Source organism: Corvus hawaiiensis, chromosome 2, assembly GCF_020740725.1.
Source record: "Corvus hawaiiensis isolate bCorHaw1 chromosome 2, bCorHaw1.pri.cur, whole genome shotgun sequence".
Taxonomy (NCBI): Eukaryota; Metazoa; Chordata; class Aves; order Passeriformes; family Corvidae; genus Corvus; species Corvus hawaiiensis.
Window position 1 is genome coordinate 107,957,460 of NC_063214.1, and position 23,330 is coordinate 107,980,789.

The 23,330-nt window shown below is 39.6% G+C and overlaps 1 protein-coding gene across 9 annotated transcripts in view; it reads right to left on the reverse strand.

Moving 5' to 3' along the window:
• The window catches only part of SH3KBP1 (SH3 domain containing kinase binding protein 1), a 215,736-nt gene that overhangs the window by 161,431 nt on the left and 30,975 nt on the right, over positions 1–23,330 (reverse strand). Inside the window, exon 1 of one of the 9 annotated variants that reach the window (XM_048287411.1) lies at positions 22,026–22,102. The exons of 7 other annotated variants lie outside the window; for them this stretch is intronic. Coding sequence is in view for 1 of the 2 variants with exons in the window: in XM_048287396.1 (XP_048143353.1) it covers positions 21,857–21,886 (30 nt within the window). In the remaining variant the exon portion in view is untranslated. Of the gene's footprint in view, positions 1–21,856; positions 21,957–22,025; positions 22,103–23,330 lie in introns of those variants that run through there. One more of the 9 variants, XM_048287396.1, reaches the window with a different exon arrangement.

Below are 23,330 nucleotides of genomic sequence, written 5' to 3' on the forward strand. Positions count from 1 at the left end.
TGTCCACATTAAAAATCTCACAAATATGGAAAAAAAAAATTAAAAATTAAAAAAACAACAACAAAAAAATGTACACAGCTGACAGATTAATTAAGAGTTGCTAGGATCTCCATGGATTTCATTGTCACTCACCACTGCCACATGTGCTGGGATGCTCGAGTGTGTTCACTGAAGGCTGTGAGCAGGAGGGCAGAACTCCCCTCTCACAACAGCCCCCAGTTGTGTCAAGGTGCAGAAACCAGCCCCAAGACCGAGCCCTGTGCTTCCAACAGCCCCTGGCAGTACCACAGCAAGAGGGAATCACCAAAAATCACATTGGAGGAGCAAAAGTACTGAGGAAGGAAGAGCATTTATATTGAAATAAGGACCTAGGTCAAGAGCCTGTTGGGGAAGGAAACAAGGGTGAAGCAGAGCAAATTCAATGGGATAACCTGAGATGCAAGGATGGGGAGAGGCAGAGGAAACACAGAGCCAGGGGAAAGAGGAGGAGGCCTGGCATGGCTGGAAAGAATATGATAAGCTTAAGAAACCCCAGAGGTGGGAGCGAGGAAGGAGCAGTCAGACCTGACAAGGAAGGGAACACACAGGAAGGGCTGAAGCTTAAGAGTAGAAAGAGCCGGGAGGAAGGAAGGGAATAACCAGATAAGGAGCCTGAATAAGACAGTTGAAAAGGCTGAAGTGAGGCAGGAGCATTGTAGAAAAATAGTCTGCTACTCTGTAAGTAACTCAGTATGATGGCTTTCCTGAAGTGCTGCACACAATTCTGCAGCAAAGGGCTAACCACACTTAGGGAGGCAAAGCAAAGGCCTGGATCAATCAGTGAAAAGGACACTTGAAAGGAGAAATCAAAAGATTTCTGTTTGCTACATTGAAAATATGTGTGATTATTTTCTAAAAATACATCAGAGGGGAAGGAATAGTAAAATAACAGGAAGAGAAGGAACTTTTTAATCAGAAATACAAGTCATGAGAATAAATGAGCCAAGATCTCCCAGGAATAATTTTATGCTAAACAAGTGAGGAAGTTATTTGTAGTTGGGTTTTTTTGGTGGTTGTTTTTTGCTTGGTTGGGATTTGTTCTGGTTTTTTAAATCATAAGAGCAGTATCTTCAATAACATCTAAAAAGCAGAAAAATAATGTGCCTTTTTTAGATGCAAAATACCCTCAAAGCTGTGTCAAGCTAGCAAGACAAAATTCTCCCCCTAAAACAATCCTTCCATCAACACCTTTAAATCTTTCAGAGTGGAACTTGCTGTGCTGATGAGATGAGCTCTCAGAGCTGTCCAAGAGCAGCAGAACACTCACCTGAAGGCTCTGTCCAACAGGGTTTTAAGCTGGGGCTGCCTTTCTTCTCCCCTCCCCCCAGACAGCACCAGAGCTCATAACGTGCTCCACTCAAAAAGCACACGTGGTTCTGCTCTCTGCCAGCTTTGCTTTTAGCCTCTTAATTTCCAATGGCTACAGCCAAAAGCAGGGAGCCAGAAAAACATGATTTACTGAGACCAGAACACAAAGACAGCATTTTGTTTTGTTTTGTTTTTAAGCTCTGTACTCTGTCTGACTTTGAAACATCTGTAATGCTTTTCTGACATTTCTGTGTACAACTCCTCCACAGCTGAAGGAAAGCAGCATTAGAGGAATGATTTTTTGCAATATAGAAATGCATTCTACTGAAAGACCTCTCTACACTGGAACAACAAGAGTTCTGGATCTATTCTGGGATACAGTGTAAGTCAAATGTAACATACAAGCACATCATCTACTTTGACAAGAGGTTTTGTTCTGTTTTTAACTGCTATTTAATCAGCATCCTACTCACATTTAGAGTAGATCTGCTCATACTTAAGGGTGAAGCCCTGTTTCCATTAAATTAAATAGGAATTATAGTATTGAGTGGAGACCAGAATTTTACTCCAGACAAAACATTTATCTTGGAACTACAGAATGCAGTAGTTACAATTGTTTAATCTTTCCATTCAGGAGAAAAAATGGTACAATATACCACAACTGAAAACATTCCATTTTTACTTAACCAAAGTGGTTCCAAAACAACTAGATTTTCCCTTAAGCAAAATTATCTACAAATTAACTAGAAGAAATTCATCACTTGTCAATTGTTTGGTAGGAGGAAAAAGACACACTGGCCCCACAACAGAGAACTCCACAAAACAACTTGTACATTAATTGTATGTTTCATTCAATAGTTCCCAGGCACACTTCTAGTGAAAAAAGGCACAAAGCCATTTCACTGTTACGTATGGCATTTCGTGTAATGAATACTTTTAGTTTGCATGATTACTTTCAAAAGGTCTTCTTTATAGGACCTCTAATAAATATTTAAATGCGAGTGAAAACTCCAGCTAATCCATCTTCCAGCACAAGCAGATTCCAGGCCACCCACATATCTACAACCCTTTTTGCCCTAACTCTTGACACCCAGGATATTTTATGTAATTTATGTGTAAAATAAAAATACTTCCTGTTAAAGTCACACTATTTATAGATGTCCTCCAACCACAAACAAAGGGCTTCAGGTCTGATCACACCCGGACCGCAAGGGTTTTGTTCAAAACTGATTATTCCTTTCTTTCTCTTGCAAAGAGAATTTTGAAAGCATGTCCCTCTCTTAACCAGTTGTTTTGCCCACCTGCACATACAGGCACAGTGACAGAGGCTACTCCAAATTCATGTCTTTGCCATAGGTCAATACTAACTTTCATGTATCTTGAAAGCTTTCCCATACATCACAGTCCCCATTCTTCCACAGAGGCTGACAGTAGGAGAATGCAGGAGACCAACAGCACACAGAAAGGTACTCTCTCTCACAGGGCAGCTTCCACCTCTGGCACAAGCACTCTGAAACCAGATCAATAAGAACAATGGAAGTGACTGAGTAAGAATATCCAATCACGGTGAAAGGACTGCTTAGAATCCTCCAAACATTCCAAATGAGATTAAATCCTTCAAAACGCACCACAAGATCCTGTGTCCCAGCAAGAATTCTTTGGCATCTACTGTCTGTTTCTCTATCCTCACTTTCTTAAAAACATTCCTACAGTAAAAGACATGGCTGCCTAAAATCACCCTCAGTTGTCAGCTTCCCCCACATTTTTTAGATCAATATTTCCCAGTTGTTGCAGCACACCACTGTCTAGGTTTCAGTATAGCTTCTTCTCTTCAAAAATGTGAAGAAAAAATAAAAAAGAAAAATCCCAGATGGAATTCAGATAATCAAATGTTACAAAAGGCCCTTTTCCCTCAGTAAATGCTGAGAAATAAATGCACTCAAACTTATTATCAACACATACGTCCCCACATCAACAAAATTACTTGGATTTTTTTACATTATGACTAGAAAAAATAGAAAACATATCATTCTAAAAAGTACAGTTCAGTTTAAAATGCAGCTGAAAGCTTCAAACCTAATTGTAGATTTATCCTTGTCTGTGTTACCTCCTAACTGCTGCACTGCTTTTAAGAAACGATGAAAATATATATCATGTAGGTAAAATAATAACAAAAAATTAAAAATCACAGTATATTGCATTCACATTCTGTGAGAACCAGAGTTTTCCTGCTTGTACAGGTATTTGCTATAACACAAAGCAGCATTCAAGCATTCCATCTCTTCTGTGATAAACATAAGGCTGTATTTTCATTTCCTCACTATGAGTTTGATTCAAGCTGCTCTGCATTTAGAGCTGACTGGCAGCTCACACTGAGCACCAGCTATCTGGAGGTAACCGCTCTGAGTGGGCTACAGGCTGTTGCTCAATGGAGTGGTTTCTCTAGAGCAGAAGAGAGGGAGAGGGAAGAGGAAGTGAGAAGGGGAAGAAGCAAAGACAAAGAACGCTCACGGGTAGTAAATGTAAAGATAACGCTCTCAGAAAGTTTCTACAAACTTCCGAAGCAACCTTAAGAAACTTCAGTGTATCCAGAAGTACCATGCTGAGAAGTCAAGTAACCATGGCAGTCAGTGCTCACCACCACGCCACCAGGGTCACCATAAAGCAAAGCCCAGCAGGCAGGGGTCATAACTTCAAGTAAGGCAACAAGAGGACAAGAACACTCCAGACACACTTATTCTCTGCCTACCACCACAGCTGCAGCACTGTATCTTTGAGAACACTGCCCTGGACACATAGATGCAGGCAGTCAGCATCTACAGCTGGCAGGATCCAAGCCACATCTATTTAAATACTGAAATCCAAGTTAGATTTCCTGTGGCAACACACTGAGCTTCCTGGAATCCCTCAGATCTTCAAATCACCCCATTGCAACTACATCCCTATCCTATCAAATGCATGTTATTTCCCTGAATGCCAGGGAGAAAAGGTACTCCTCTCAGCTCATTAGCTGTAAATTACAGCGATTACAAAAGGCTAGTCAAGAAGTCTCCTTCATACCAACCATACATAGCATGAGTGATCATTTTACAGAGATGCTTGTGCAGCTTAAGCTGTTGTGTTTTCTTTCAGTATGTGAATTGGTGAGTGTACAGCCATAGTAAAACCATGCAAAGGCACTTCTTAAAGTAAATTCCACCCCAAAGACTTGTTGTCACAAGTATGCTCCTATAATAGTTAGAGATGTCATTTTTTTTCAGGATTTATTGAGACATCTGCAGATTACCCTTCTCTTTCCTCTTGCTTCCATCATGGCTGACATTAGACAGAACTGGCATTCAAAGCCAGCCAACAGGCAAGATCATGTTTATTTCTAATTTATTTTTATCTTCCATGTGCTTATCATTTGCTTGAATCTTTCGTATCTCTTTATCCACCTTCTTGTTGAAAGATTTGTAGTGTTTGATTTGTATTTAGAGAAAAACAATGAATAATACAAAAAAATCTCTTGGCTTCCTTCACACCAAGGGATGAGGTCATAGGGCTGTTGACAATTATTTTGAAACAATCAACCTTTCATTGAGTGATGTGATCGTGCACATTCACACAGCTTGATAAAATACAGGCTTGCTCCTATCTAGAGCCTCAGGATTGCAGCCATGATATAAAATAGTACTTTTCCAGGGCTGGAAACATTTTCTAACAATTTCACAGACCAAAAAGAGACACTATCTTTCCTAGTACTTAATCCCCAAATTTGAACCATTGTTTCCTATCCCTTCTGTGCTCTAAAAATGTGGCTTTTAACAGACAATTCATTAAAAACATAATTTTTCCTAAATCATTTTAATTGATGGTAAACTTCAGTACTCTGATCATTTCTACAAGACAGGCTTTCCAGCTGCCTTTCCATTGCTCCCTTTTAGTCTCAGGAGCTCAACCATCAGCCACAGTGACTTGCTGTAGCACTGCAGAGGGAGGGAGGGAGGGAGGAGGATAACTCATCTGTGTCTCCAACCGGATCTCTGAAGAGAAGCTTCAGCTTAAACATGAGCAAGAGAACAGTCATTTTAAAAACAAGAAAAGTACAACTCTGACTCCTTCAGATGCTTCTTGGGAGTCAAAAAAAAAAAAAAAGAAGTGGCAAACGAACAGAATGACTGTCTGAGCTCCTTGAACACAGATTAAAGCAGCCACGCTGGGAGAGAAATTGTGCCAAAATTGTTTGAGGAGTCCAAGACCCCAAAAGGGCTGTGCCTACCCAAGGAGTGAATAACACACTTTATACCTCGTTTTTGGCATGGTCTCTGGCACACCTGTCAAAGGAAGGTTTAGGAGTAACTAAAGACTTGCATATGTTTGCCACTTCTGTGCAATGCAAACAGTTCAAAAGAAGGAAGAGAAAAACAGGTGACTTCCAGGGTTCATGATGTTTCTCAGTTAATGAGGGCAATTTCACAAACAGTAGAAGTAGCACAAAATCTCCAAAACTGTGCATTTCAAGATGTTTTCTTCACAGCCAGTTTTAAGGAGTTTCAAAACAAGGAAAACTAAATCCATAAATCCTGCATGCTAATTATTAGTAATTTTCCATGTCCTACCAAATCAGAAGGGAGAGGATACTTTACTTCGTTGATCCCATCTAATTAGTGCATTATGATCCACAGGCTTCTCCATCAGTATCTCATCTTCCCCTTTGTCCCAGGGATAAGAAACTTTATACCTGGTTTCTCATATGTTGAAGTTGGCATTAAAGGCATGACCTGAAATTATAGCTTCCAGTTTTAGGACAGTAACATTGTGCACAAGCACACAAACTTTCTTTATAATTCAGCTGGAATTTTTGGGCTGGAAATGTAATCTTTTCAGAAGTCTGACTCTTTTCAGAACTCTGTTTCCCAGGCCTTACAAAGCAGTGCACTTTAGAGAATCTGCTCCTCCAGCACCATTGGTGGCCAGACTCCTCAGAGTGCAGGTGCAGAAAAGATCCTGTGGCTCCACACAAGAAGGAGCCCTGGAAAAGGCTGACACAGGCTCCCAGACACAGCCCTGTGCCCAGCACCTACCACAGTGATCAGGAACAGGACCACAAGCGAGGCTGCTAAGCCAGGTTTTGGAGCAAATTCCCAGGCATCCTCTGGAGACCTGAAACACATTCAGACCCAAGAAAGTGCAAGGGTAACTTGCTGCCATTTTGCAATGGGGATAAACTTCCTAAAAACTAACATTTTTTTAATAACTATAAAAATTCAGGTTCACTGTTAAAAACAACAGAAAACCACATTCCTGCTTTGTACCCGTGCTGCATTCCTGCTAACACAGGCACAGATACTTCCTCTGAAAAAAAACAACTGCTCTGGTACCTGAGAAGGACTTCATTCAAGAAATATAATAAATCCCTAGTGTCTCTGCAAGATTTGAAAGCCCATTCCAAAAGGTGCAAAAAGAAAAAAATTATGAAGACAATGATACACTGTTATATGCTTAAAATATGCTTAACAACATTTCAGGAATTAATGAAAAAAGTTTTCCTAACACTTCCACTCATTTCTTTTAACATTGGTAAGAAAAATCCAAGCAGCATAAGACAGTATAAATCCATTGAGACATTCCCTGAGGTATGTACTGCATAATAGCTGCAGTGGAAGCTATGCCAGTAACTAATTAAACTTATGCCTCGGGCTTTAGTGATGTCAATTCATCTATTCAAAATTTATTCTGTTTTTAAAGAGCAAGTAGATAATTTTCTCCATGAATTCTATCATTTTAAAAAAATTAAAAATTCATTACTTAAGATCTTTTAAAGTAGAAATACACTGTGGAGAAAATGTGTTTGATATGATAGACTATCATATTTTAATAAATGCGGTAAAGTTTCATGCCCTTGTGAATGAGGTGGTCAGCCCATCCAGGAAGGTGGAAACTTTTTCCTTCCTTACAAGAAATGGATGAGTACACAAAAAAGCTTTGCTCTTGACAAAAGGTAGCTTCTAAAAACTCCTACAGAAAACAAGCTGCTCATCCAAGATGATAATTTTCACACTACATGACAACTCTTACCTCAAGAGTTACCAGTTTTCCTTACATTATGTGGCGGTTTTTGGGCTGTAAAAGTCCTCAAGGTTGGGTTATTTATGAGAGTAAACTACAGCAATAGTTACTCTTCCAATTTCAGCAGAAGGGCTATAAAACTATGTAGAAATAGCTTCTGGAATAAACTGTTGCAGCCTTTAGCTCACCCTTGTTGCTTCTGTTAGCATCTTCTCATGAAAAGAGGACAGTCATGTCACTTCCTTCCATGGTTCTTGTTACAAGGTTTGCAAGAAGGCAGCAAAATTATGACAGTACCTCTTCTTTTTAATTGCATCAGAATTCAGATTCAGTCTCTTCCTAGTTGTTGGTAAATTCCAATTGTTGCAATTCCACTTTGATGGGCAAAATAACTTCCATATTAAGTAGTAAATCACCAGAAGTTCTAGCTCATCCTCAGGCCCCACAAAGCTAACAGAGCCCTCTGATCGCACTACTTGCACAATCATTTTAGGGACACTAGGTTCATACAAACATGTTGTTATTTGAATCAGTCATGTATTACCAAAAAGAAAAAAAATATGTATCTGACGCTCAAATCAGAAACATATTGTCATTAGCTGCCGTTACTTTTGGCATGCTACTCTGAAAACACAACTACACATTACTTCTCTTTGCATCAGATCGTGCTTGAATTTATGTAAACATTGTGTAAGTGGCCCAACTTCACAAAGAATGAAACTGCTGTTTGCCATCTGCACTGGTAGGGTTGTACCGCACAACATTAAGCTTTATTTAGCACTGTTTATGCTCAAAGTGTCCCCAAACAATATTAACCAGACTGGTTAAGTTCTGGGGTCAGAGAAGCCATGACAGCAGCCATTAAAGAGCTTACAGAAGTTCTGAGTGCATGTTCTTCTTGAATGTTCAGACCTATTTTACTGTAAGCAAATACTAGAGGTGTTCCTAAGTGTTTTATAGGCAAAGGGACATAAACGCATGAACAATTTTAAATAATGTGGTCATTAATTAGATATTAACCAGGTATTCAGGAGAAAGTAAGTTAGGTTCATGCAAGTGTTCAGTTCTTAACATGCTGAGTACTTACAGCCCTAAGGCCTGAAGTATTTATAACTAGCTGCAGAACAAAGACGTGCTGAGCTGCTCTAGCAGAAATTCATCAGCATCAACAAGAACTGTGTCCTGTATGTTCCAGGGGTGCTGTTTGCAGAGATCCCAAACATAAGAAGTCATAGCTGACTCTGATCTTTAGATGCAGCCAAGGAAGATGGTCTAAATACCACTTGCCACAAAGAGGAAAAGAGACTTCAGAATGACACTCAGCCTCTGCAAAGGTAATAGATGCAAGGGCTACCTTCTGCTACCTCACCTTAATACCACAAAACAGATCCAACTGATTCAACTTTAAAGGTTTTGTCCTTAGACTATTAGAATTATTTCCTATTAATATAAAAGAGTGAGGATTCAAGAAAGAGAAAGACAATAAACAAGCTCCATAAGCGTGTCCTTTTAAGTGATGACACTGGTCCATGCAGTTTGCAGTGTTTTCTGCTTCTCCTTAGAGACTGTGAAAAAACTCAGAGTATGGTTTGGAGATAGAGAAGACACACACACACACGTACAGAGTTATATATTACAATATTCAAGCAACATCATAAATTGAAGAATATGCATCTTATGATTAGCAAAAGGCAGTGCAATCCAAAGGGAGCCAGACAATAGACTACATGAGCTTTGGATCAAATCCATTAAGCTAACACTGTAAACCACCAATATGAAAAGATTTCATAAAACAAAGCTATGCAAAGTAACTGCTGGTGAGTATCTGTCAAAAGTGAAACCCCAAAACCAAAAAGAAAGTCAAAGAAATTGATTTTGATTACACAGTTTTTATTGCTGTTTTAAAGGAGGCTAATTGGGGGGAATCAATATAAAGTCACCATGGACCATCTGAAAACACCACAAGACAAAAATCTGTTACAAACACAAATGTCTGTCTTTGGCAGTAGACGCTGTCACAGGATTTTTAAATCCAAGATCTCATCACTGCTTGTATTAAACCTTGGTAATCTCAGTACAAATAGACTGAGGGCCCTATGGGGTGGCTCCTAAAAGCCACTCTGCTCCACCCCAGGGCTCCAGTTCTTAACTTCCCCTACTTTTACTCATCTTGTCCCTCTGTCTTTATACCAAACCTCTGTGAAACAGGTGGAGTAGAGATGGTCTACAGTCTTTATGCTGAGCAGAGAAAGCCATGGGGGCATGCTTAGTAACAGGGTGATAACTGAGGAAGAAAATGCAAGAAAAAAACATCCCAAAAAAGAGAAAAAAACAACCCAAAAACCCCAAACCCAAAAACCCTAAAGGAAACACAGCAGAGCTGTTACGCTGCATTTGAACATTACTCTGTATTTCCTCCAATCCAATTTCATATTTGTGTTGTTTGGAGTTTTTTTAACTGCATTTATATTTTTCAACACATTACCCTGTGTTGGAGTGCCCTATCCAAGACTTTTAACCCTGACCCAGCGCTTCACTCCCTTTCAATCACCCTTCTTAAATTCAGCCCTCATCAGCCATTCAGCAGAAACTTCTACACTGGATACTGTCCATTTTCATCCTTTTATTTTTTGATTTTTTTTTCTGTTTTAACAGTGATCACCAGTTTTAATTCTTCAGAACAGCAAACATGTCCCAGCCATTACAATCTTCTCCTTTAACTGCTCTATCATAATTTCACTGTTCCTCTATTTTCCTAATTTAAATCTAATACCAGTTTTTCACAAGTTTGTCCTAGAGAGGCAAATATTCTATTTCTAAATGTAATCTAGATAATTTTCTGTCTTGGCTGGCCTCTGCCAAGTGTCACTGAACTCAGGCACAAAATTCTACTGCAAGATTTTGTGGTTTTTTTTACTTCTCTCACACAGGTACAGTGTGTTTAGAATATGGCTGCTGAAAATAAATTTTACTTCAAGACAGAATGGGCTGCTCAAATACCCTATTCTGAAAACATCTTGTTCATACAAAGCTTCTGTCTTAGCAGAGCCCTCCATGAATGACAAAAGAGGAGTGTGATTCATTTGGCAGCTAAAGTATTTAAATAGTTCCACAATGGCATATGAAGCCCCGTACACATCACAACTTTTTATTTCCCACAATCATTTTTCTTTTCCTTCTCCCTCAGTCATTTTTCTCTGAATTATTAAATCCTTCTTTCCCCTTCGTACAATTTGGGAATTCTCTGGCTGTAAGAACTCATAAGAGAAGGTTATAGTTAGCAGTAAAAGAAAGAGGGTTGTAGGGAAAAGATGGCTCTACGAGAACTGTGAAATGGAGGCTATTTCAGGTAAGTGAAACACCCAACACTCATTCAATGTGTAACTTCTTCAACAAAACTCATCCCAGTCAGCATCCTGCTTACCAGATAGCACACAAATGTGGCTCTCTGGCTGACAGATAAAGTCCACAAATTAACACACACTCTTACACACAGTCAAGGTAGTAAAAAACAATTTTGGAGAAAAGGCCAAACTGAATGTGTTTGAACCTCAAAACTGCTAAGGAGAGAAAAGCAGTCTTGATGACATGAAAAAACACAAACCAATCATTAGTGTACAGCTCAAAAAAAACCCCAACCTTATAATGAGATGAGTTTCAGAGAGAGTTATAGCAATTTTGACTAGCTAGAGAAAGATATTAAAAATTCCTGTGATTTTCAAAACACCACACAGACTTTGCTTCTTACATAGTTTTGACTCCATTTGACAAGTACAGGCCCATGAATTGATTTACAGGTTACTGAAAATGAGAGAAAAAATATTAAATGGATAATGGATGAGTAAAACTCCATAAAGAGTACAATACTAAAGTTTAATCTGGGTTACTATGCATCACTCTTATCATGGCACGTCTGTCCAGCATGCACTGTAAAATAAAACACAGAGAAAATAAAACATGCTGCTTGTATTCTCAAGAGAAAGAAAGCCTACCTTACCACACTATCTCAAGCACAGAGAAGACCTTCCAAGCCTGTTTAAGGACAAAGACTAAACAGAATTGATTAAACACCATGGAGAAAAAAACCCCCAAAAGCCATCTTAACTCACAGGAGGAGGATGAAGTATAAAGGAACATTTCTAACCATGAGAGCAAAGAGATTCTGAACCAGCATTTGCTGGGCACAGCAAAAACCCAATGAATCTTCATAAATGTGAAACTTGGGAGCCCACAAGAGTAAGGGGATGATCTAAGCGACGTTTTCCAAACTCATCCCGTGCCCTTGCTCTCTCATTCCTACACCATGCCATACATACACACACACTTACACACACATTAAGCAGTTACCTCAACCCTCGCCTTTCTGAGTAATTTGAAACTACTCAGAGTAACATCTTCATTCATATTCTGATATTTTTATTTCTTTGTTTGCAAGTTTTCTCAGCAGTTACCTCCAACCATTCTTCTCCCTCTAGACTATTTTACATCAGACAAGTCCTGAATTTGTGTTGCTGCCTTCACAGAATATGGATATTCTCTGCAGCTGCCTTCTTTCACGAAGGGCTACTTATGACTCGTAATAAATTATCAACTCACCACTTCACAGTTAAAGGTCACTTCAGAACTTGTGGCATATAAGAAGGAGGGAGGGAAAGAGATGCACATAAAAATACAACCTAAAGAAAGCTAGGTTTTCTTTAAAAAAAAAAATCAACTAAAGGCACAGTTCACTCAAATGAACTATTCAAATGCTTTAAGAATCATAATTTCATAATTTACTAAAACCTCCTTCTTCATTCTTGGCATAAGTGCATGTGTGTGTGTAGGCATTATATCTTTAATTGCAGTGTGAAAAATGCTGCTCATTGAAAGAAAAAGTATGTAGTTATAATTAGAAGTGGAAACTATAACCAACACTTTACTTGATCATACAGAAAAGGCATTGCTTAGTCTCAAGATAGAGCCTCTAGGTGTCTTGTACTTCTAATAACACTCCTGTTTACTACTCGATAGTTGAGTGATCCCTATTGAGCCAAAGTACTGCAATCCAACTAATTCCTTTTACAGGCTCACAGAACAGCCAAGGCAGGAAGGCAGCTCTGCAGATTGCTTAGTCCAACCCAGCAGCTCAGAGCAGGATCAGTGAGAGCAGGATACTCAAAGCTGTGTTCAGCTGGCTGCTAACTACACTCAAGGACGAAGGATCCACAACTGTGTGGAGTACCTTGGACAACCTGTTCCAGTGTTTGGCCAACCTCAAAACATTTTTTCTTATGTTTAAATTATTCTGCTGTATTTCTACTCATACCCATTGTCTCTCCTCCCTTCACTGTCTACTGCCAGGAGGACTCTGGCTCCACTTTCTGTACTCCAACACATCATGTAATCAGACACTTAATAAGATCAGCCTGAGCCTTCTCTTCTCCATATTGAACTGTCCCATCTCTTTCACACTCTCCACAGATCTCACAGGCTCCAATCCCTCAGCCATCTACATGGCCATTCACAGGACTCACTCCACCCTCTCCATCTCACTCTTGTCATGGAGAACCCAGGACTGGACACAGAACTCCACAGCTGCCTCACCAGAAAGGACAAGGGGAGAAGGATCACATTGCTCCCCCTGCTCACAGCACTCTGCCTGAAGCAGCCCAGGCAGCCAGGAGCTGCCCCTGCCACAAGCACACACTGCTGCCTCATGCTCTGCTTCATGTCCACCAGGATCCCTGGGCCTTTCTCCACAAAGCTGCTTTCCAGACACTCAGCCACAGCCTGTACTCGTCCCTGCCATTATTCCTCTCCAGCTGCAGGACATGGCATTCCCCTCTGCTCATCAGCATCCTGTCAGCCCATTTCTCCAGCCTCTTCAGGCCTCTACCAATGGCAGCATGACCCTCTGGGGAGTCAAACATTTCCCACTTTTGCACCACCTGCCAACCTGCTCTGACTCCTCTCTGCCCTGTCTCCCTGGGCATTACTGCAGATCCTGAGCAGCACCAGCCCCATTACCCACCCCTGTGGCACCACTGCCACTGACCAGCCTGCACCTGCACCTCGTGCTGCTGATCACAGCCCTTTGAGTCAGGCATTTCTGCCAGGTTTTTCCACTCTCCTGGGTTGCACCTCATCAGTTTGTCAAGTTATGGGAGACAGTGACAAAAGCTTTGCTGAAGTCAACATAAACAACATCCACTCCACAAGTCAAGGATCTCATGGTAGAAGACTAACAAATTGTTCAGACATGACCTCCCTTTCATAAATCCATGCTGACTACTCCCACCAGCTTGTCCTTCATGTTTGGAAACGGCTTCCAGGAGATAAACACGAGGCTTGAGTTCCCCAAATTCTCCTTCTTTTCCTTCTTGAAAAGATGATGGACTTTTGCTTTCTGCTACTCCCCAGGAGCCTCCCCCAAGGCTCTTTCTGAGAAAATCAATTTTCCATCTTGATTTAATCTCCTCTGAGATTTTCTTCTGGATGAGGCATTGTAGCAGAATGAAATGTATGTATGAATGAAAATAACACCTGTTTTTCAGATACCAGACTGGGTTGCAGCAATGATAGAAAGAGGAGAGAATGCTTTATACTGTGGAAACAAATATGACCTAGTGTTACTGAATGACATTTCATAGAATAAAATAGGTCTCCCAAACCCAAAACACTGCAAATAAAGTTATCTATATTTTTGTAGTCAATCATAACACTGACCAAGCACTCATGTGATCTCAAGGAAAAGAAATGAAGCCATATAAGACATAACTGTTCAAGCAATTCCAACACTCGTTACCCAGCCATGATTAACTGAAACACCACCTTTGAGATTAAAATGTAATTTTTAGAACATATATACAACTGGCAGCTACAATTTTTAAAAAATGGCCATATATTACATAAATAAAGCATCCAACTTTCCCATAGGGAGCTATTAGGTCGCTGCTTTTTCCAATACTGTCAGAGATGCCTGAATTTACATGGTTTGTCCTGTCCTCCTTTTTTCAATGTTTCTCCTATTTATTCTTTTTATTTCCTGATCAAGCTTGTGCTTCTTCAAGCTTTGCTTAGTCACACCATCGTTACCACTTGCATGGAAGCAATCTAACACAGTACAAGCTGTACAGCTTTTCTCTCTGCACACAAGTGCACCCAGCAGAGAGGAGCTGCAAGTCAACACACCACTGAACACAACTTTGGTTTTGTGCTAGCATAGCTACAGTTTCTGCAGTGCACAAAAATGCTTCATTAACATTTCAAACAATGTAATTTGGTGCCTTAGCTGCATTTCCTATGATGGTCTGTATAGTGAAGTTAGCTTACTATGGGTTCCTCATAAAGAAGCTTTTCCAGATACCCTGTAGGTATCCTTTTCACTTAAAAAAATGCTAGAGAAACTGCTCAATCACTTCTTTCCAGTTATCTCATCTGTTAACAGTTTAATTCAAACCAGAAGTTAATGTTAATATTTTATGAAAAAGCAATACTTATTTGGATATTAAAAGCTGTCCAAGTATCTTACACAGCTTCCACAGCTGTCATTATTCATTCTACTCCTTTCATATGAGAATAAAATCAGAATATTAACTACTCTCTTCAATTCTACTACAGAATTCAAACCTTAAACTTCTCTCTTTTCTTCCAAGAGAGGCAGGTGGTTAATAACTATATCCAAGAGCAAGTACACATAACTAAGAGGCATAGCTGTAAATTCCTTGGAGAGGAGGAAAAAGAAAGATACAAAAGGAGAAGGGGGGGAAGAAAAAAAGGAAAATACTACAGTGCAACAATAAACTATATATGTTAAACAACCAAAGTGGAATTTCCTAAAATGGTAGCTATTTGCAAACTTCTGCCAGCATAGCTGAAGCAGGAAGACTAGAAGGTGTGACTAGCAATTGAACCAGCAGAAGCCCCTGCCACTGACTTAAAGCAGCTGAACTGGTTCAGCTAATTGAACTTTCACTGGTACAGCCTGTTTGCTCGCTGTGCAGGGTTTTACTGGATGGCCCTGAAACAAAGCTTTGCATGGAGTTGCTGCATAGCAGAAGCTCCCTAGCAATACTTCACACTAACTCTCTTATAACCACAAAAGAACACCAGAGCAGGAGGTGCAAGTTCCTATCACAAGTGAGGCTGCTCATCCATAATGTTCACAAAGAACAATTTGGTTTTGTATTATCTTATGCTATGTATTTTTGCTCCTCATCAAAAGGCACACATATTCAGAGAAAAAGAAAAATGATATTTCAAGTGGCCACTGTTAACACCAAAAAAATCAAGGAGCTCTGTTAGTGCTACCAAAGGACCTTCACCAGACAATTATTATGGTGATGTAATTTTTTTTGCACACCTAGAAAAGCAGTAGTAACCCTTGTAGTTAATCACTCTATATCATCACTGAATCATTACATGTGACACATTTTCACAAGTCCTGTTTACATGCATTTCCCTGACAGCAGCAGGAATGCAAAATCTTACTACTTTGAGATGAAGTTCAATAAAATGGTGGTGTCACTATAATGGCAGCACAATATAAAATTCACCTCTCCCCCTGCTACTCTGTATCATGCTCCAGTGATGCAAACTTCCCTTTTCTCTCAAGCAGTCTAACCAGCTAATATTAATTGTCTTTAACTAAAAACAATTGCCTGTAGCCAGTATTTATCTTTAATTTCATTGCTTGTTGCCAGATCTGATGAGGGGATTCTGAGTGTGGGAGCCTAGTCAATTTTTCCAACAACGCAATCTAGTAAGAGATAGTAATTTAGCCTCTCCCTGTAAATCCTGTTTTCACTTTATGAATGTCTGAAAACATCAGTAGAAAACAAGTACATCTGTTAGCACTCATTAGCAAATGCTGGTGCTGCTGGTTGTAAAAACTCAAATCCCATCGCCCTATCTGTCCTTCCAGATACACTCTTCATTGGTAGGACTTGAGAATCTCATTTTAGTACAAACAGGCTCAAAAGCGTGACTGAGAAAACCTCCACTAATACAACAGTCTTCAAATAAAAACCTCTCTCTAACACAGCAGTAATTAATATTTTCTCTCATTCTTTACAGTGCTCAGTGTAATGGAGCTGCAACTTGACAGCAGCAGGACATAGTACAGAGATTGGAGAAGCAGGTTACCAACACATTACAGGAACTCCAGGCATGAGCAAGGAAGCCCTGATGGAGTTCTTCAGCCCTGGAACCTGTACTCCCAGTTTCAGCTTCATGAGAAAATAAAACCCACACAGAAGCTGTGGGGTGGGAAAGTGGGAAAAGAAGGGCAGCTTCTAATGGAAACACATGAGCCTTATAGAACACCTACTGGGAGTACAGTATATTCAGCTTAAAGAAACCAAAACTACCCTTTTCTAAATATCTGAATGTTCACTAAGGAAAAAATGCAACGGTAAAAATCCCAGCACAAAGAAACGGGGTCAACAGTAGTGTCACTGCAAGTGTCACCAGGGTTCAGAAGGGCGAGCAACACATGCTACTTCCTTGTGCAAACTCTAATACAGAAAAAACCCTATCCTTATGCAATTGCTTAGTGGAGTAAAAAGTGTTGAATTAGTGGATACCAGAGGATAAATTTCCTTTATTTTGTAAAATAAAACTTCCTTTAAAAATAATTTCCTATACCTTAACTTGTATGTTGTGGTTTTAGACCCAGGTTTATTTCTGCATACAACACACATACATCATGCATGCCTACTGCATGGGCACATATATATTAATTTTGGAATACACCTGGAAAGGGATTACAGGTTGAGAAAGAGCTTTTATTTTACAGTTTAATGAGTCACTCTTCTCCCTCCACTTACTCAAAATTTTCCTCTGATGTCTACCAGTTTGACTAGTCTCTAAAAAAATTTCACATTGAATGACAGGCTGCAGAAGTTCAAACAACCTAGTAAAAACACATAGGCTAACAATATAGAAAATAGAAAGTTTTCTGTGCAGAACCACAGAGCAATTAAAGATTATGAAATGCAGTGCTCAGTCCCGCAAGCACTGGTGCATGTAAAGAGTTGTATTCTCCTTGTCATTCCATCAACTTCAGTGAACCACTGAAAGGTTTCAAAGTACCTATTTTTTCTTCTGCAGGGAAAAGTCCTGGAGATATCTCACAGCACGGTAACTCAAATCCTAACTCCTTCCAGGATTTTACTTGAAATTTAGCATTCTGTACTTTTACAAAACATCAGCAATAAACCAGGTTTTGCTTTTGAATTAACTACCACTAATTGTGACAATCTGCTCATGAGAGCTAATAATGCCAAGGTTGCGGGTTCAATCCCCATATGGGCAATTCACTTAAGAGTTGGACTTCATGATCTTTGTGGGTCCCTTCCAACTTGGAATATTCTGTGATTCTGTAATCTGTGAACTCGAATTCACAACCATAGGCCTTCAGGTTCTCTCACTTTAAAAGGACAGAGTCAGAGTCAAAGAAAAGTAAATACAGCAAGTACACCACAGAGCATTACAAATCAACTGAAGGTCGCAAAATCAGTAAGTTGTGTGGGAACAGAAGTAAAAACCTGAATATATGTCCTTCTCTACCTGCACAACACTACATTTCAGGTAGTTCCACTTGTAAGTGCTTTATTTAATGAAACAAATTATATAGCAACTATTCAACTAAGTTTTAGAATTAGACTCTTCTAAAACAAAATAGAAGAATTTCAAAATTCATTGAAAGCTACATTGAGACATGCATGCAGCTTTTTGGTGGGTGAATTTTAGCTATTTTTTATTCAAGATAGATAATGTGGTAGCTCTGAGTTACAGGCATTTTTCCATCCATATTTCCCTAATTCAATCCTGGAAGGAGAATAACTCAGGTCAATTTAGAGTCTTTTAAAGGAGGAACAGATTACATTTTGATAGTACAAAAAATTGAGCTGTGGGACACTGGGGAAGCATAAAGAAAACATTAAGATTTGCATCTTACTTTCTTCTACCTCTAATTATTAGGCATCCATTGGGCCAGTGATTTGGCAATGGCTGATGACAGTGTATGAGCATGTCTCTGTAGTGCCATGAAGACAACATGACAGGACCATGCACTAGGACAGGCAGCCTGCTCACCTGCTGGCAAGGTCCTGGGGGCAGCATGATAAAGAAGCTTGGGGTGAGGGAACAAAAATGAAAAAATCCTTCAATCAATCAAAAAGCTGATAAATACAGGTGGCAAAAGGAAAGCTGAATCATGTAATGCTCTCGGCTCCAAGTAGGAAGAGAAGAATTTTCAGCCAAAAGGATTTAAAAATGTTTTCATTTGGTTTGTGTTATCGATTAATAAATAATACCGACAGACAAATCAGGCTGCCTAAACACACCAAAGCATGTTTAAAAGGGAAACCAAGGCTTAGCTAAGCTGGTTATCATGAGCCAGCCAAAATAGTGGCAGTAGCTTGTAAGCTACTGCTGAGCAGTCATGAAAATTATGAAAGAAGTTTCTGTTTTAGAGACAGTATCTGTTGGAAGGGTGTTTTTAATCAGGGTTTTTGATAATACTGGCCTACTGCTTGTGGGAAGGCCAACACAAGTTCTCTGGAAGAACAGGGACTGACTCAATCTTTCAAAAGGTGACTGAGCCCTCACCAAGCAGGAAATGGACAAATCAAGGTTCTATGAAGCACCAGATACATACGTTCAACAGCTTGCACATTCTTGAATGGCTTGTGTGCATTTGTTACTCTCAATATTCCCAGTCAAAAAAAAACCTCAGAAAAAGCAAAAGTCATTACCATTTTCTGTAAAAATGAAAGGTTTGCCTTGTTCCTTCTCCCTGGGTGGGAAGTACCAATGTTACTTTTAAAAATGTATGCTCTACTTGTTCTCCTTCCATCCCTCACCACCTCCTGTCACAACCACTGCCGCTAAGTATCCATCGCTGAAGAAGTCTGAAGTCAGAGTGAGTAAATAACCCATCCTATGGCAGTTTTCCTGCACCTTTGCCTTTTTCCACGGTAACTGAGTAACTAGAGTGTCTATATATAAACAATGATATATTTCATATGGCTTTAACAAAGCCAAAAAATGAGGAATAAGAGGCTCACATACACTCGGCTCTTTCCAGCTCTGAAGAGAACAACATGTTCTCTGCTCATAAACCTAAACTGCTCTAATATACTTTGTCATCTTATAATTTTAATAACAGTGCCAGTGAAATTCTAGTAGAGTGATGTTCTAGTAATTAGGTGATGGCAGGAAATGGTGGACCCTTTAAGGACTGTCTTCACCATCAGCTTCCCAAACAGTACCCAAAAGATTCTAGGAGGAAATTGCAGCACTTACAGGAACAGAACACAAAGATACCTAATTAGCCAAATACTTTCAACAGCAGATAATGCAAATAGTTTGTCATTCCAGTTGATATGCATTTTATAAAAACATAGAAACTGTTACATTGTCTATACATGATACTTCAGGAAAATCAGCACTTCTGCACATAGAAATAAACCCCAAATACAACAACGAAAATCCAAATAAATTAAAAATTAACACCACTAAACAAACCCCACATACGCACATATACTTACTGTTAATAAATTGTAGTGTTTGATCAGAACTAGAGAGTATCACTAACTCATAGCAGCAGCAGGTTTTTTTCTACTCATCCCTCTTGCTGTCATCTTCATTCTTACTTACTGTTAACACTTAAGTTATATAAACTGAAAGACAATCAGTAGATGAAGTCTGGACACAGGTTGTATTGTTCTAGCTATGTAAGTGGACTATTTGGCAGGCTAAGACTGAAGCACAACCTTTCACCATTATGATTATTAAATGCTGCAGGTATGCCAGAGGCTTTCAGAATACTGTTTCTCTTACACCCTTTTTTGCAAACAAATATTAAAACCATTAAAATCAGATAATATTTCCTAAACTTGAGGGAATCCATCTGAGGGCTTTGTAATTAAACTGCAAAGAAGGTGGAAGTATTGACAAGTATTCTCACGTTAGCTTCAAACAGCAGTGAGACTGAACCACAATTCAATTTCTAGGAACTTATGTTTTAAGAATTTTAATGAGGTTTTTGGTCCTGTCAGGAAAAATCAGATACACAGCTGTACTCTCTTCAAATCCAAAACTGTAGAAGTATGTTTTGCAAGACATTTGTATGCAAATACTGCTAAGCACCTCTACAGATTCTACCTACAGAGAAGATTTTCTCACAGCAGCATTCTCCAACAGTAAAACAATTGCCACACCAAGTGTGAAAATGAATCAGACCAAAATACATGTATTACTAACATATCCACCCACACACAGAGAAAATAAAAACATCCGGACCTTGTAAGGTTGCCAGAGGGGGAAAAAAAAAAGAAAACCGATTTCAGGGAAGAGAGAATATAAGTTTAAGACACCTTCTCTTTGCCTCACAACCTTTTAGGACTAGGTTGGAGAAATGCTATGAACCATCTAATCCTGCCAATTCTATAAATCCTTATGACTACTTTAAGAGGCTATTGCCAAAACTGTATTGAATTTTCCATATAACACACACTTCAAATAATAATACATAACTAAGTTTTGAATAAATTGAAGCTACTTTAAAGAATTATTCTATTATAGCAGGAACGAAGTTATATGTTTGAAAATATAAATTCTAGATGGCACATTGGGTTCCAATCTCTGATTAGATTCTTCTCATGGTTTGGAGCTTCAGGAAGGGAAGAAAGAAATAAAAGAGGGTTTTTTCCCTTATAGCCCAAATTGGTTTTTCTTGTAATTTACAATTTAAACAACAGCATATTTTAAACAGGAATAGTCTACTGAGGTTTTCTTAACACTACAAATGACCAACCTGAACAAGTAGAGGAAATAATTGAGTCTCCTTTGTATATTAATTGATACAACCCACATTAACTCTATCAGTAAAGCAGTATTATGTGTATTTAAATAAGAACGATTTTAGACATCTGTAATTATATTGCATAAAGAATGAAAAGAAATAAATTTTATTTTCAAATTCATAAATTTCATAAAATTGTAGAATGGGTAGGGGTTGGAAGGGACCTTAAAGATCAGTTAGCTCAAATCCCCGTGCCATGGGAGGAGTTGGATCCATGGCAGAATTTCCATCAGTTCTATCAATACATAATTACAAGTAAGCCACTGTCTTTTCAGAAGGTTACTTTTTGCAATATAATGTACTAGTCATTAAAAACAAGTAAACACCTTAACACTGAAGCTTCACGTTACTGTGTGCTCACTACATGACTCCTGCACGTACTTAAAACTTACTTACTTTCACATACTTCATAAAATGTTTAAAGGCTAATTCCCACAAAACATCCAACAGCTGACAGCCCCAAACCACCACCATTTTTTCTCTCTTTTCCACATCCCCACACTCCCCTGAGTAGCCCCTCCCCTCAAAGCTTGCCATCAAAACACATCCAACAAACTGTTCCCCACAGGACAGCCAAATCCACACTTGCTCCCATGATAAACATACGGGGTCCATCCTGCCGACTGCAGTGAGCATGGCGCGCTTCCCATCCGGCTGGGAATATCACCAGTTCCCTGGGACAGGGAATGGTAAAGAGCCTCCCTCGCTGCCAGGGAGTTTCAAATCACTTCCAGGCCAAACACCCAGGGCAGCTGCCTCACTGGAGCTCCCTCACCTCCTCTGAATCCAGATGAACAGGTTGAGGTGTGACATCATTTGTAATCTCGCCTTGGGCATCCAGGACAGCCCAGAGTGCTGTCATTGCTCGGTGCTCAATGCCCTTATAAGAGTGAACACAGCCAAGTCACAGACTATTGACTGGCACAAGACCAGCTTGGTCAATCGGTGTCTTTGTGAGGAGATGGGCTGGGAGACAAAGATTTCGTTCTACTAGTTTTACATTCACCAATGTAAGAGCAATAACAGCAGCAATAATAAGTAATTACACCCTCTGATGTTACATTTCTCCTCACAAAATCTTAATTGCTGATGACAGAAACAAAAACTCAAAGAGACAACATTTTCACATGATTCTACTGTCTTGCATTTCACCATAAGCATAACAAGTTTAATGGCCATACCCAAAACTTGGAATAAGAAGATAGTACTCCTGACTCTCATTCAGTTAGGATCCCATGATCTAAAACAGTTCCTGAAAACAAATATGTAGACAGTATTCTAGTAAGATTTCAAACAACGACAAAAGAAAAAGCTTATTAATTGAGGTGCAAATTCCTGCCAAGTATGTAAAAAAAAACCAAAAAAACCAAAAAAACCCCAAAACAAAAAATAACCACCCAAAAAAACAAGTCAGAAGTACCCCAGCATAACAAGCCATTGACCCATAAAGCAACTTGTCTTTTTAGGTACAGACAGAAATAATTTCCCTAGTCTGGATATAACCTCAGTGCCTCTGCTCATGCCACAGCTTTCCCAGAATCATGGAATATTCTGAGTTGGAAGAGACCCACAAGGATAGAGTGCAGCTCTTAAGTGAATGGCCTGTGTAGGGACTGAACCCGCGGCAAGTGGCTACTGAGGCAAAGCTGATCCAGACAACGCTTAATTAATAGTACTCAGACTGCTGAGGAAAGCAGTGAAGGCTCTAAGAACCTACAAACCCCAGAGCAAAGGCAGGAAGTCACAGAGGTGCCAGAGAGTGCAGAAGTCTGTGGCAAATCAGCAGGGAAGGACAACAGGAGTTGGTCAGTTCTCTGCCCTGCCACGTACCGAGCAGCAGCTGGGGGAGCAGAAAACACTGTAGGAACCAAAGTGTTCTCAAACATGGGAAATAGTCTCTTTTCCTGCCCAGGAGCCAAACTACAGCTGCAAAGGGCCCCTGCAAGTGCACAGGACCTGTTTTATGAAAGGTTTTTTGAAAGCACGAACAGGGATGGGTAGGGGTGTGTAACAAGCACAAGGGTCTCAGCGAGAAATCACTCACAAGTCCCCCACAACCTCTAGCTGGTTGTGATAAAAA